Below are 14,097 nucleotides of genomic sequence, written 5' to 3'. Positions count from 1 at the left end.
ATCAACCGAGTGTCCCTTCAGGACCAATACCCGCTTCCGAGAGCGGAGGATCTTTTTGCCACGCTGGCAGGTGGCAAACTGTTTACCAAGTTGGATCTACATGACCCAGGAACTGGCCGAAGAATCCAAGCTACTGACCACCATCACCACACAAGGGGCTGTTTGTCTGCAACAGGTGTCCATTTGGCATTCGTTCAGCAGCCGCTATCTTTCAGAGGAACATGGAAAGCCTGCTCAAATCCATCCCCGGAACAATCGTATTTCAGGACGACATCCTTATCACGGGTCGAGACACCGAGGAACACCTCCACAACCTGGAGGAGGTGCTACGCCGACTGGACTGGGTAGGCCTGCGAAGAAAGAAGTCTAAGTGTGTGTTTTTGGCCCCAGAGGTTGAGTTTTTGGGCAGGAGGGTTGCCGCAGACGGGATCCGGCCCACCGAATCCAAAACGGAGGCGATCCATCGCACGCCCAGGCCCGGCAACACATCAGAGTTGCGTTCATTTCTGCGACTATTGAACTATTTTGGGAACTTTCTGCCGAACTTAAGTACATTGCTGGAGCCGCTACACGTGCTCCTCAGTAAGGGTTGTGGTTGGTTTTGGGGGGACTGTCAGGAATGGGCTTTCAATCGGGCACGGAACCTACTTTGTTCTAATAAGTTATTGACCCTGTACGACCCCTGTAAGAAATTGGTTTTGACATGTGATGCATCGTCCTATGGGGTTGGGTGCGTGTTGCAGCAGAGTAATGATGAGGGCCAACTCCAACCTGTGGCTTATGCCTCCAGGTCGCTCTCTCAAGCAGAAAGGGGGCATGGGATGGTTGAAAAAGAAGTACTCGCATGTGTCTACAGGGTGAAAAAGATGCACCAGTACCTTTTTGGCAGAAGGTTCGAGTTAGAAACGGACCACAAGCCGTTAACATCCCTGTTGTCCGACAGCAAAGCAGACATCGCCGACGAGGTCCAACACCGCTTCTAGTGCACCAGCGCAGCCTTCGGTCGACTGAGGAAGAGAGTGTTTGAAGACCAGGACTTCAAACCTGGCACCAAGCTTATGGTCGATCGGGCAGCAGTGATACCGACCCTCCTGTATGGCTCAGAGACGTGGACCATATGCAGCAGACACCTCAAAGCTCTGGAGAAGTACCATCAGCGCTGCCTCCACAAGATTCTGCAAATCTCCTGGGAGGACAGATGCACCAGCATCAGTGTTGTCGCTCAGGCCAACATCCCCAGCATTGAAGCACTGACCACACTTGACCAGCACCGCTGGGCAGGCCACATTGTCCACATGCCTGACACAAGACTCCCAAAGCAAGCGCTCTATTCAGAACTCCTACACGGCAAGTGAGCCCCAGGTGGGCAGAGGAAACGTTTCAAGGACACCCTCAAAGCCTCCCTGATAAAGTGCAACATCCCCACCGACACCTGGGAGTCCCTGGCCCAAGATCGCCCTAAGTGGAGGAAGAGCATCCGGGAGGATGCTGAGCACCTCGAGTCTCATCGCTGAGAGCATGCAGAAAGCAAGCGCAGGCAGCAGAAGGAGCGTGCGGCAAACCAGTCCCACCCTCCCTTCCCTCAACCACTGTCTGTCCCACCTGTGACAGAGACTGTAATTCTGTATTGGACTGTTCAGTCACCTGAGAACTCACTTTTAGAGTGGAAGCAAGTCTTCCTCGATTTCGAGGGACTGCCTGTGATGATGATGATGATGATGATGATGAAAGCAACACCAGAATGGCACGACCACCAATGAGACATCGTCCACAAACACACAGAAACAGGATCACATGGCATTTCTTCAATTCTGACTGATTCATGGAGGAACGTTTTGGAGTATTACTTTCAGTATTTGTTGTTACATTATCAGAGCTCTTCTACCCAATAGGATATAACAGTTAATCTTGTTTTAACCAAATATTCTTCCTCCTTCATCCCATCCCCTTTCTGCAGAATGGCTCCTTGTTGTGGGATGTTCCGTGGGTGTGTGGAACACCGATTGGTCCATTAAACATGTGTGAACTCGGTGATAAGTATTAGAAGGCCGTTTGTCTCTGGGAGCCATCTGATCCAAGCCAATACAGTGGTTTATTAACCTGAAGAGTGTCACATAACACCCACACTGCTCACTGATAGAATGAGCATTCGTCTTCTCATCTGGAGTATAGTTCTGCACAATTAATTAACATAATATTGTAACCAATTTAAATCACTTTACAGGCTTTCGAAGTTGTCCCCATATTAAAAACTTAAGCAGTAGATTCACCAAATTAAGTGCCAAAAAAGACAAAATGTACAACTACACCACAGTGTGAACCAAAATTATGAAGCAATCAACAATTGTTAACAGGTTCCCTGGAGCCTCCGTGCAGTTATTCAGTGAGTAAGTTAATCATACAAGCCAGGCAGGTTGCAGGTCTGATTCCCCAGTCTATGCTTCACTGTGTCAATTCAGCTCAGTTTCCAGCATTTTTACCTCTGATTTAGAAGGATATACATTTGTCCTTGTTATATACAATCGGCTGCCACATTTGTGTACATAACAACAGTGACTGCACTTCACAAAGTAATTCATTGGACATGAAGTGCCGAGATATACAGCAGAGGTGATAAGGCACTACATAAATAAGAGAGTTGTACGTAATCTTGGCTACTGCATTAAAACAGCACCTTTGCTCCTACTGAACAGTATTTTTCACTTTCCTCCTTCTATTCCGACCCTCTGACCGGTTTGTTGATCTTTAGCTCCCTTCTTGTATGAATCATCGTTTTGTCAATTGGTGCCATGCAACCCACAGTTCTTTGGCTTCTGCTCTGTCCCTATTCATTCCTCCATCTTCTCCCTCTGCTCTCTCCTCTTCGCTCCCTCCTCTCTATCTCTCTTTCCTCCCCTCCTCTGTCTGTCCCATCTACCTCCAATCCCCCAACCTCCCCTCTCCCCCCTCCCCCCCTCTATTAGTCACATAACCAGTGTTGTTAAGAGCACACAGACTGTAGAAGATAAATATGCACACTTGGCCTAAAGCACTATCCGTTATACAATCCTACCCACTTAAGTCGCCATGCTGGGGATCATTCTAATTTTGTTGACACAGCGGTTTATTGACACAACAGGACATTACACATATTGGGACATTTGTTAGGTATTTAACTTTTTTAAAGAAATGCTGTTTTTTTTTTACTTTCTTAATGCTAGAAACTATAACTTATCTGTTCCAGTCATGTTAGTGGTGACAAGAGTTAAAACTCTGTCTTTACATTGGTTACCCCCAGTACTTGGCCCGTGATGGAATAAACTTTGACAAGGGTGCAATTAACAACAAGGCTGCCATGCCTACATTATAAATATGATTGGAGGCAAGACAAGTCAGCAGATTTACATGTGATGATAAGGACCTGTCAATATAAGTGATTATAAAATAAGTCCTTTATTACTACTGTACTAGGGAGGAAAACAATTAGCAAATTAAATATGCCAGAGTTTATGCCAACAAGGACATACACGGTAAGTATTTGGTATTAATATGTAGAGAAGCGATTGGGACTTCACTTTCTTGTCGATACAAGTGGGATATCATCGTAAACAAGTTTGAGCTAAGTGGGTACTTATTATCTCTTCTTGAAGATACTTGCGAAGACTGTTCTGTTGAGTTACGCTGGTTTTTAATGTAACTTGGATGGCTGGGGTCGAAAATTGAGCAGGGACACAACCTACAAGATCTCTGCTCATTTCTAGTTCCATAGCGATCCTCCAACATCACTTCCACCAGATACCAGAAAATACTGCCCAAAGAGGATGGACGTTAACAAATGAGGCGGTAATGACATAGTGACATGGTACATCAGTATCACTCATTACTGCCAAAGCATTTTTGGATGCTCGCAATGCTAGCGTGTTGCTGGTGTGTACTGCTGCCAGGACTATTAGGGCCTTTTAAAAACTACAGAGTGCAATTGATCATGCGGTGATCCATTCAGATTGCCTAACTACGAAGTTCGTCTCAGATCAAGCAGAGCCCAGATGTTTTCTTCCTGGTCTGGTGTGTGGCTTCTTTGAGCTGTTTCAGGTGACAGGCTCCTTCAGCAGCAGAGATTTTCTGGCCCCGCCCCCCCGCCACCTCACCAGTGGAGGCGGGCATCCAGCATGTGACTGTCAAGACGGGTGAAATTTCTGCTCCAGCACACTTTCGATGGCACAGCTACTAAAGAGGAAAATCTAGAACTTGTTTGAATTTACATTGAACTAAACATTTTCTTTAGATGGCACTTCAAGTAAATCACTGCAATCGTGCTGAAAAAAGTGGACAGGGATGATACCCAAAGCTAAAAGCTGGCATAATTATGGTGAGAAAATTAAGTCATTAATGGCAGCTATTTGGGGGTGAATGAGTCCAGGAAAATATTGCAAAATAGCTCTTGGATGTGAGCACGAACACATACCAACTGATTGCAGGTCAATCTCATTGCTCTTACAACTTTGAAGAATGAAAATTATTCATTTGTATCTTAAAACACTTCTTGTCTTACCTTCTTGTAAAACACCACTGCACCTTCTGATTTGAAATTACAATCGATCTGTAGCACTTTAAATTGTCTGAGAATAATCAGAACTGACAATTCATCATGCATGACAGATTGCACTGCTCAATATCTAGGTCAGTCAGACTTAGCTAACAGGTACCTTACAGCAAGATCTCCTAACAAATGCATAGAACACAACCACTATTATTTATTAAGTAATACTTACCAATGATAGTGAGTTTTGCTTCTGCTGTTACAGTGTCTAAGGAGGTTCTTGCTACACAGGTGTATGTCCCTTCATCATCTTCACTTACATCAATAATTTGAAGGATATCATCATCCATTATTATTCTAAAAGATTAGAAAATTATAGATGATATACCAACTTAGTTGAAGTTTAATGACACAATTTAGAACACACAAATGCACTCCTGGTGCAGTGGCATAAAATGCTAGAATTGCAACATAGGAACAAAGGCACAGAGCTAGGTTTCCGTTTATTTCCTTCTGTACTGAGTTCCAGGTCTGAGTCATGACACCTTGGCATGTGCAGACCAGAATAACAAGAGAGTTATCATCAAATTACAATCACGCATATCCCTGCAGTTGGCTTGTGAGCTACGTTGCAGGGAAATGAGGAAGGGATAAAATAACCAGTAATAAAGAGCAGATGTACCTTTATGAAAAATGCACCAAGTCAGGGAATAAAGTCGCAGTTTGCCAAATTTTGAAAATTTAGCTCGTGTATAAACTTAGAGGTGTATTCTGCTCTGCTATTTTTAGCAAAAAAGAGTGTTCTCGACTTAACATTCACATTTTGTTCACTAAAAGTAGGGAACATACAAAAATGGATTTCTTGTAGTATGTGAAAAAAATTTCTGCAAATGAATTGTGTGCATAAGCCAAACATTAAATTTATGTAAACACATAAAAAAATTCGTAACACATAAGCTTTCAATATAGATTGAAAGACAGTCGACCTAAGAAATGCATAGCTGCTAGTTTGACAGCTTTTATTCTATCTGATGTTGTTGGTGGTAGATTGACATTCGCAATAATGCTAACTGAAATGGAGTGCGTCTTGTCCATTTTACAAAATATTACCTGTCATTCTCTGTTTGGTCACTGTAAATTTCGTCTCCATCCTTTTTCCATGATAACGCAAAGTCACTTTCGAAAGCCGAGTCATATTCAGCATGACATTTAAACTGTGCTATTGTAGACTTCTGTATCATCAAATCCTCAGGAGGGATCACTATTTCTGTAGCAACTGAAAGAGTAACAGAGGACCGAAAATGTTATTAGCACTATTGCCACAACGGTAAGAAATATATAAAACTGAAGAGAATAATTTCAGATGTATGAATGTTAGCAATGACAACATTTGGACATTTAGATCAATATGTAGCTATAATTAAAGTCGTCAATCGCTCTGTGAAATGTGTGCCTGAAGAAGCAACTTTCTAGATCTGACTTACCTGTTCCTTTGCTTTGTTTCTGATTGATTAGACCGCCATTGTTCAAAGACACAGTGCAGAAAACAATATAAAATAGCGTTGTTTCTTGTGTGAGAAAGAGCACGCGTGTAGAATAATATAATAAAAAACAGAAAATGCTGGAAATACAGTGAAGCCCAATCAGCATTTGAAAGACAATGCGTAATGTGCAGCCGAGAGGGAGAGTAGGCCTGCAGACATTGCTGCTGCTGTAACAGGTGAACAATGGCTCTGAAATTTTCCAAAATGAAGAGACATCAATTCAGACACTTAATCTAAAAAAACTGAAATGTATTATACACCCCATAGACCCGAAAAGTTAGATTTATCCATGGTTTAATTGATTGACACGCGTAGCTTGACTAAAGTGTTTATTTTTAAACAGAATACTGTGGCATTCAGGGCCAATATATACTAAGTATTGTGACTGGTACAATCATTGTAATGTGCAGAAAATTACATCATCATCTGATTCAGTATCAGTTTTTGACATTTTTTTTTAAAGATTGTGAACCATAACAGCAATCAAATTACAATGCACAAGAGTAACCATAATGTACAATGTAATACTGAAGAATAATGATATACCATTAACTGAATATAAAACTGCCAGCTGGCAATGAGCACTAAGTATCGAGTGGCTCAGTACCGGTTTGATCAGCCAACAGCCTTATTGTTGTTCACCAAATGGAACAGCATTTAAATGGCAAAGTAATATACCACTGAATAGTGGTTAACTCCAATGTTGTGATGATACATGGTACTCCAATGTTTCTGTTAATTTTATTAAATATATCCAATCAGTGGTGCAGGCAAGATTTTCTCTTTTTTTGGTGGTGGGGTGGCAGAGGGGCAGGGGTAGTGAGGAGATGGTGTTTCGATATGAGCTTACCTGAAAGAAAACAACCTCAAAAGGTCTATTTTCAAACAGGAATTTCAAAATAAGTTCCAAATAGAACCTCTTTAGTTGATCTAACAATTCAAATAAAGCAAATGAAAAGAAAAACAGTATTGTTGAACTAAAACTCTAAAGTACGAAATGCCAGTTATGTGTCACTAGTTGATCAGTCGCGTTGTTACTATTCACTGCAACATCCCAGGCAACATTTCAAAGCACAAGCCCAACTAATCCGTTTGCATTAGTCGAATTGTGGAACTGACTCTCTCTGGAATAATATCCATTGTTACTGTGTTCTATGAAGTGCTCTGTATCACATTCTTTTGAAAAGAGTGGTTTGATTTTTTTTTAAAAGAGACATTTCAGCGGATGTCTGAACACTGCTTCTGCCTACACCACTGCTCTCACATATAACGTAGATACATTGGGAACTGGTACCAAAGAAATATCCATGAGAAAGGAATATCTAAATGGATCCATCTCATTAATTGTGCTATAATTTATAAAAACATAAAAATTTGAAGAAGAACTGACTCCAAGCCCGTTTGCTTTAGCTGGTAAAAACTCTGGTGCCTTATAGTTCTGACAAAATATTTTTTTCTCGCGTCAGTAAGTACTGAAGAAGCCCACTTGTTAAAAATGTATCCCTGGTGTCATCCATTATGAATGGAGGTTGGTTTCAGAGCTGCTTGATTTTGGACTTTGCCCCAGGTTCCTGCCAATCACAGAGCTAGAAACCAGGACAAAGAACACAGGTCAGTCAGATGCATGCACCAACCAGATGTTTTTGAAATTGGCCTCCTTTGAGAAAAGCAAACACTTTCAAAACAAAAGATAGCTAAAAAGATATTTTTTTTCCATGTATGTAAGCTTCTCCAGTTCAATACTTTGGTGAGGAGAGACCGACTCAAACTATTCAACTTCTACATAAAAATCAACTTTAAAATTAAATAAAGTAGTGCAGAGCCAAACTGTGCTTGTAGGCCAAAGAATGCATGTTATGCCCTTTCTGATGTAATTGTATTATAATACAAAACCGTTTATAAGAACTCATTCAAAATGCACATGCATGCAAGTGTGCGAAGTGGATAGCTTGAAGAAAAATCATCCCATTATCAGGCAGTTCCTGTGAAATTATACCACAGCAAGGAATCAGCAATTTAGAGAGAGGAGGTATGGCAAGAAAATTGATGAATGAAAGACACCAATTATTGCTTATAAATAGTAGAAGGCCATTAAACCCAATGAGTCCATCCTTTTGATAGATCAGCCTCCACCTACCCAACTTGCTGCCGCTCTCCAGAAACAAATATTTGTTGCCTCTTTTGCTGGTCACGGGAATGTGGGAAGGGAGGACCTTGAGACAATCACTATCACTAGGGGGGTAGTGCTGGACAGGCTAATGGGACTCAAGGTAGACAAGTCCCCTGGTCCTGATGAAATGCATCCCAGGGTATTAAAAGAGATGGCGGAAGTTAAAGCAGATGCATTCGTTATAATCTACCAAAATTCTCTGGACTCTGGGGAGGTACCAACGGATTGGAAAGCAGCTAATGTAACACCTCTGTTTAAAAAAGGGGGCAGACAAAAGGCAGGTAACTATAGGCTGGTTAGTTTAACATCTGGGGAAAATGCTTGAAACTATCATTAAGGAAGAAATAGCGGGACATCTAGATAGGAATAGTGCAATCAAGCAGACGCAGCATGGATTCATGAAGGGGAAATCATGTTTAACTAATTTACTGGAATTCTTTGAGGATATAACGAGCATGGTGGATAGAGGTGTACTGATGGATGTGGTGTATTTAGATTTCCAAAAGGCATTCGATAAGGTGCCACACAAAAGGTTACTGCAGAAGATAGAGGTACGCGGAGTCAGAGGAAATGTATTAGCATGGATAGAGAATTGGCTGGCGAACAGAAAGCAGAGAGTCGGGATAAATGGGTCCTTTTCGGGTTGGAAATTAGTGGTTAGTGGTGTGCCATAGGGATCGGTGCTGGGACCACAACTGTTTACAATATACATAGATGACCTGGAAGAGGGGACAGAATGTAGTGTAACAAAATTTGCAGATGACACTAAGATTAGTGGGAAAGTGGGTTGTGTAGAGGACACAGAGAGGCTGCAAAGAGTTTGGATAGGTTAAGCAAATGGGCGAAGGTTTGGCAGATGGAATACAATGTCGGAAAGTGTGAGGTCATCCACCTTGGGAAAAAAAACAATAAAAGGGAATATTATTTGAACGGGGAGAAATTACAACATGCTGCGGTGCAGAGGGACCTGGGGGTCCTTATGCATGAATCCCAAAAAGTTAGTTTGCAGGTGCAGCAGGTAATCAGGAAGGCGAATGGAATGTTGGCCTTCATTGCGAGAGGGATGGAGTACAAAAGCAGGGAGGTCCTGCTGCAATTGTAAGGCCGCACCTGGAGTACTGCATGCAGTTTTGGTCACCTTACTTAAGGAAGGATATACTGGCTTTGGAGGGGGTACAGAGACGATTCACTTGGCTGATTCCGGAGATGAGAGGGTTACCTTATGATGATAGATTGAGTAGACTGGGTCTTTACTCGTTGGAGTTCAGAAGGATGAGGGGTGATCTTATAGAAACATTTAAAATCATGAAAGGGTTAGACAAGATAGAGGTAGAGAGGTTGTTTCCACTGGTAGGGGAGACTAGAACTAGGGTGCACAGCCTAAAAATACGGGGGAGCCAATTTAAAACCGAGTTGAGAAGGAATTTCTTCTCCCAGAGGGTTGTGAATCTGTGGAATTCTCTGCCCAAGGAAGCAGTTGAGGCTAGCTCATTGAATATATTCAAGTCACAGATAGATAGATTTTTAACCAATAAGGGAATTGAGGGTTACGGGGAGCGGGCGGGTAAGTGGAGCTGAGTCCACGGCCAGATCAGCCATGATCTTGTTGAATGGCGGAGCAGGCTCAAGGGGCTAGATGGCCTACTCCTGTTCCTAATTCTTATGTTCTTATGTTCTCTTTGAGTGCCATCTTTGGTACCTTGTTCCACAAATATATTCCCCTTTTAATGGCAAAGTTCCTCCATACCTTCAATTCCTAACTTAGTACTTTTCAACTTGCTACAATATTTGTACCATTTATCATCTTGAATAATTTCTGCATCACCTTAACAATAGTGAAAATTGCAAGCTGAAATTCCTTAAACTTTCTTCAAACCTGAAATTGCCTTCATTGCTCACTTCTGTATCCTCTCAAATGTAACTCGGAATGTTCCAAGGAATGTATCCCAGATTGGCCAAGACAACAGCGACAACGTAATTTTTCATTTTATCTTATCCTTTTGCTAATACAACCCAGTATCACATTTGCCTTTTTACTGCAAATGAGCTGGGCTGACATTTTAATGGATTTGTCACTATAACTCTTGGATCTTGCTGGTGCGGAATGAATGCCACAATAAACCATATAAGTCTCTGTGTTTCAAAAAGTAATGCTGTCACGCATTTTCAGATGTTTTGACATTGCAAGGTGCTGTATTTTTATCCCTCTTTTAATTCCTTCCTTCCATACGAATTACCTTAACACTTATCCACATTACACTGTTAAGTTACCATGACTAAGTTGCGAGCCCTCACTCAAGTCATTAATATACATTAAAAGGCATTAAGAGTTCCAGTGGGAGAAAAAGTGCATTGCAAAATATAAACTCACTCCAGTGCCCAATTGGGAACACTTTTAGTATATTTTCCGAGTGGGATAATCCTGATTGTTCCAAAAATTCTATGGAGATGAATATTGAGGGCACAATATGCATACATGTGTTTTTTTTAACGCAATACAAAGGGAATAAACTTGTGCTTAGAGTTATATGTAAGATTAATTAAGCATTTATATTTCTGCATTGAACAAAATGTATAATTTAAGCCCTTCAGTGAAACTTGATTTGAATAGCTGCCTTTGCCACAACTGTTAAAGTTAATATTTTGCCGTAACAGAAGTTTGTAGTACAGGGTACTGTATTTCTCTGTTCAAATCTGGCTTACTGTATCTGACATTAAATAGGTTTCCAGCATACTGCTTATATTGTCTAGAGAGAGGAAAAGTGTTGCTTGGGGATCTCTGTCTTCTCCCCAGACAACTTGCTGAAGGTTTGTGCCTATAACAGGGTAGCCATGACAATGAGGGGGCATTGTGAGTTCTGTCGCTCCACTTTCCCCTCTTTAAATGCTTATTTAATCTTACATATAACTCTGAGCACAAGTTTATTTGTATTGTGATAAAACAGTGTGTGTATTTTCTGCAGATGTGTCCCCAATATTCCTCTCCATAGCTCGTGTTACAGAGGAGAAGCAAATAGAGACCTCTGACGTTGCTGGGCCTCTCCCCAGGCTGGCTCTAGGTTGGTGCAAGGCCAGGGTAGCCATGACAATGTGGGGGGCATTTGAGTTCTGTTGCCTCACTTTCCCTCTCAAAGAAGTTTGCAGTCAGCCTCGCACCGGGGGCCTCCTCAGATCAAAGGGTCTGAGTGGGCCTGGCAACAGGGCATCAGAGCCAGACAAGTTAAGTGCTACATTTCTCTTCCAGATCACTGACAGATCTCTGGGGCTGGAGGCCTTCTGGCTGGTGTTCTCCAACTGCAGCCAAAAAGGCCTTGAGGCCAGCAGCCAGTTGTACTCGCATCTCCCAGTATAAGGCCTACCAGGACAGGTGCCTGTACTGGGGATGCAATCAGGTCATGCAAATGACCAAGCCTACGCAATTCAGGCTCGGTGGCCCGTGCAGTGTGGGAGGGAGATAAATAGCGAGGGCTGTACCTACACTACCTGATTTTTTCCTTCATGTTGTATCGTATTGGAAGAGGTTTGAACATGTCCCACTGAAATAACTCTGACTGCTGTTGCCACACAATAGCGGAATATGGGCAGCACTTGTATATTAATATAAATTACATACTAGCTTATTGATCTAGTTAAGCATTCTAAGAATTTTTGTTATTTTTTAATTCACTTTTAAATGTTGCAGTACAGGAATTGGCTCGAGTAATTGCATATTATTTTTTCTGTCCCCATTGCCTCTCGATAACTTCAACTTGAAAATGCACAGAAAATACATTTCAATTAGGTTCTGAGTATTTATTTAGTTGTAGTGAACAGAATATCAAACACAGTGCCTCAAGATTGATTCATCAGAGACAAACTGATCTTATTGGAGAAGTACCATTTCCCCTCTGTGTAAATCAAACTTTTCAGCTTTAATTGTAGAATGGGTAAAAATATTATATTTGTTGAAGATGTATTTAATACGATGGCTATACTGTAGCATAACTTTAAAATTACAAATATAGTCCAAAAGGGCAAGACATTCAGGATAAGATGGACAACAGCACAGACTAGTGGCCACACTGTTAAATCACAGTTTCCTTTGTTGTACAGAGATTTAACAACATTGCCAACAAGCTCTTTGAGCAGAATAATAAATCAAACAGAAGGCCTGATTTGAACCTGGGACAGTAGTCAGGCATCTGGGAGGCGGAGCAGAAGGGAAGTGGCCATGACAACAATAGTGCGAGGCCCAAGCCATTTTAATTTGCGGGCTTCATTTAAGTTCATCAAGCTGGCTCCGACCTGAACCTGTCAGGAATGACATGGAGGCCAGTGGAAGAAAGCGGGATTTTGGGGGTCAGGAAGCTGCCGCTGGGGATCAGGCAAGGTAAGTCAATCTGGATTTTGCTGCCGACAACCTGACTGTGCGATTCGCCTGATTCTTTATTGATTCTTACTGCAGTTATACAGGGCCTCGGTGAGACCACACCTGGAGTATTGTGTGCAGTTTTGGTCTCCTAATCTGAGGAACGTCATTCTTGCTATTGAGGGAGTGCAGCGAAAGTTCACCAGACTGATTCCTGGGATGGCAGGACTGACATATGAAGAAAGACTGGATTGACTGGGCCTGTATTCACTGGAATTTAGAAGAATGAGAGGGGATCTCATAGAAACATATAAAATTATGATGGGACTGGACAGGTTAGATGCAGGAAGAACGTTCCTGATGTTGGGGTAGTCCAGAACCCAGGGGTCACAGTCTAAGGATAAGGGGTAAGCCATTTAGGACCGAGATGAGGAGAAACTTTTTCACTCAGAGAATTGTGAACCTGTGGAATTCTCTACCACAGAAAGTTGTTGAGGCCAGTTCGTTGGATATATTCAAAAGGGAGTTAGATGTGGCCCTTACGGCTAAAGGGATCAAGGGGTATGGAGAGAAAGCAGGAATGGGGTACTGAAGTTGCATGATCAGCCAAGATCATATTGAATGGCAGTGCAGGCTCGAAGGGCCGAATGGCCTACTCCTGTACCTATTTTCTATGTTGCTATGTTTATTAAAATTGCATCATAGGACCCAGATTTTTGAATATTGATGAGACACCCACGGGCAGTACCCAACCGCCATGTTAAAGCCCCCACCCACGCTGGGTGCGTAAGGTTAAAATAGGGGCTACAGGTTGATGCAAAATTCTCCTAAATGTGTGCATTTAAGAAGATACAAACAGATTCAGAATATAGTTTTCTCAGCCAAAATGTGGGAATTTTTAAAGTTACTTTTGAGAAACCTCGCTGAAGGATGAAGGGCCATAGGACTGGGCAGCGTTGACATTGAAAAGACAAGGTCAATTGTGATAACCTGGCGCCAACCTTAAGTTTGAGGTTTTGTAGGTTGTCGGGAAGAATAAATAAATTATACAGTACACGGTGATAATTTCTTAGTTAACAAGCATGCAAAAATAGTTTAACATTTTTTTTTAAAAAGCTGTGCATTTGAGCATCACCTTGAACTTTACAGTTAACAAAAAATAGTAATGAGCTTAAAATTTCACCCAAATGTCACACTTTCACAGTTTGCATGTCTGAGTCATGCAATGAAATTACAGAGGTAATGTGCATTGCTAATAATGAGCAAAGGGTGCCGACTCGAACTTCCTGTGGCCGGTTCTTCAAGGATCAGCCAATTTCTTGGAAAAAATACTGCAATTATAGAAATAGTTTGAAGACTTCTTCCGCAGCTATTTGCCAAGAATATGCTGATACAGGTTTGCGCAGCTAATTGCAGAATTGTTTCCCTTTTAATCCTGAAATTGGCTAACACCTAGATTTGTGATTTTCCATTAACTTTCAAATTAAATTTTGGCCAATCGTAGTCATCAAGATAA

At 41.8% G+C, this 14,097-nt stretch overlaps 1 protein-coding gene across 2 annotated transcripts in view; it reads right to left on the bottom strand.

Annotated features, from left to right (window-relative positions):
- Positions 1-14,097, bottom strand: part of LOC139277131 (neural cell adhesion molecule L1-like protein) — a 759,673-nt gene that overhangs the window by 433,089 nt on the left and 312,487 nt on the right. For both annotated transcript variants that reach the window (XM_070895152.1, XM_070895153.1), the window contains exons 14-15: positions 5,630-5,795; positions 4,752-4,876 (exon numbers count right to left, since the gene is read on the bottom strand). In XM_070895152.1, the coding sequence (XP_070751253.1) occupies positions 4,752-4,876; positions 5,630-5,795 (291 nt within the window). The remainder of the gene's footprint in view (positions 1-4,751; positions 4,877-5,629; positions 5,796-14,097) is intronic.

The sequence above is a fragment of the Pristiophorus japonicus genome, chromosome 12 (genome assembly GCF_044704955.1).
Source record: "Pristiophorus japonicus isolate sPriJap1 chromosome 12, sPriJap1.hap1, whole genome shotgun sequence".
In the NCBI taxonomy this organism is placed as follows: domain Eukaryota; kingdom Metazoa; phylum Chordata; class Chondrichthyes; family Pristiophoridae; genus Pristiophorus; species Pristiophorus japonicus.
This window is presented reverse-complemented; position numbering and strand designations above follow the sequence as displayed.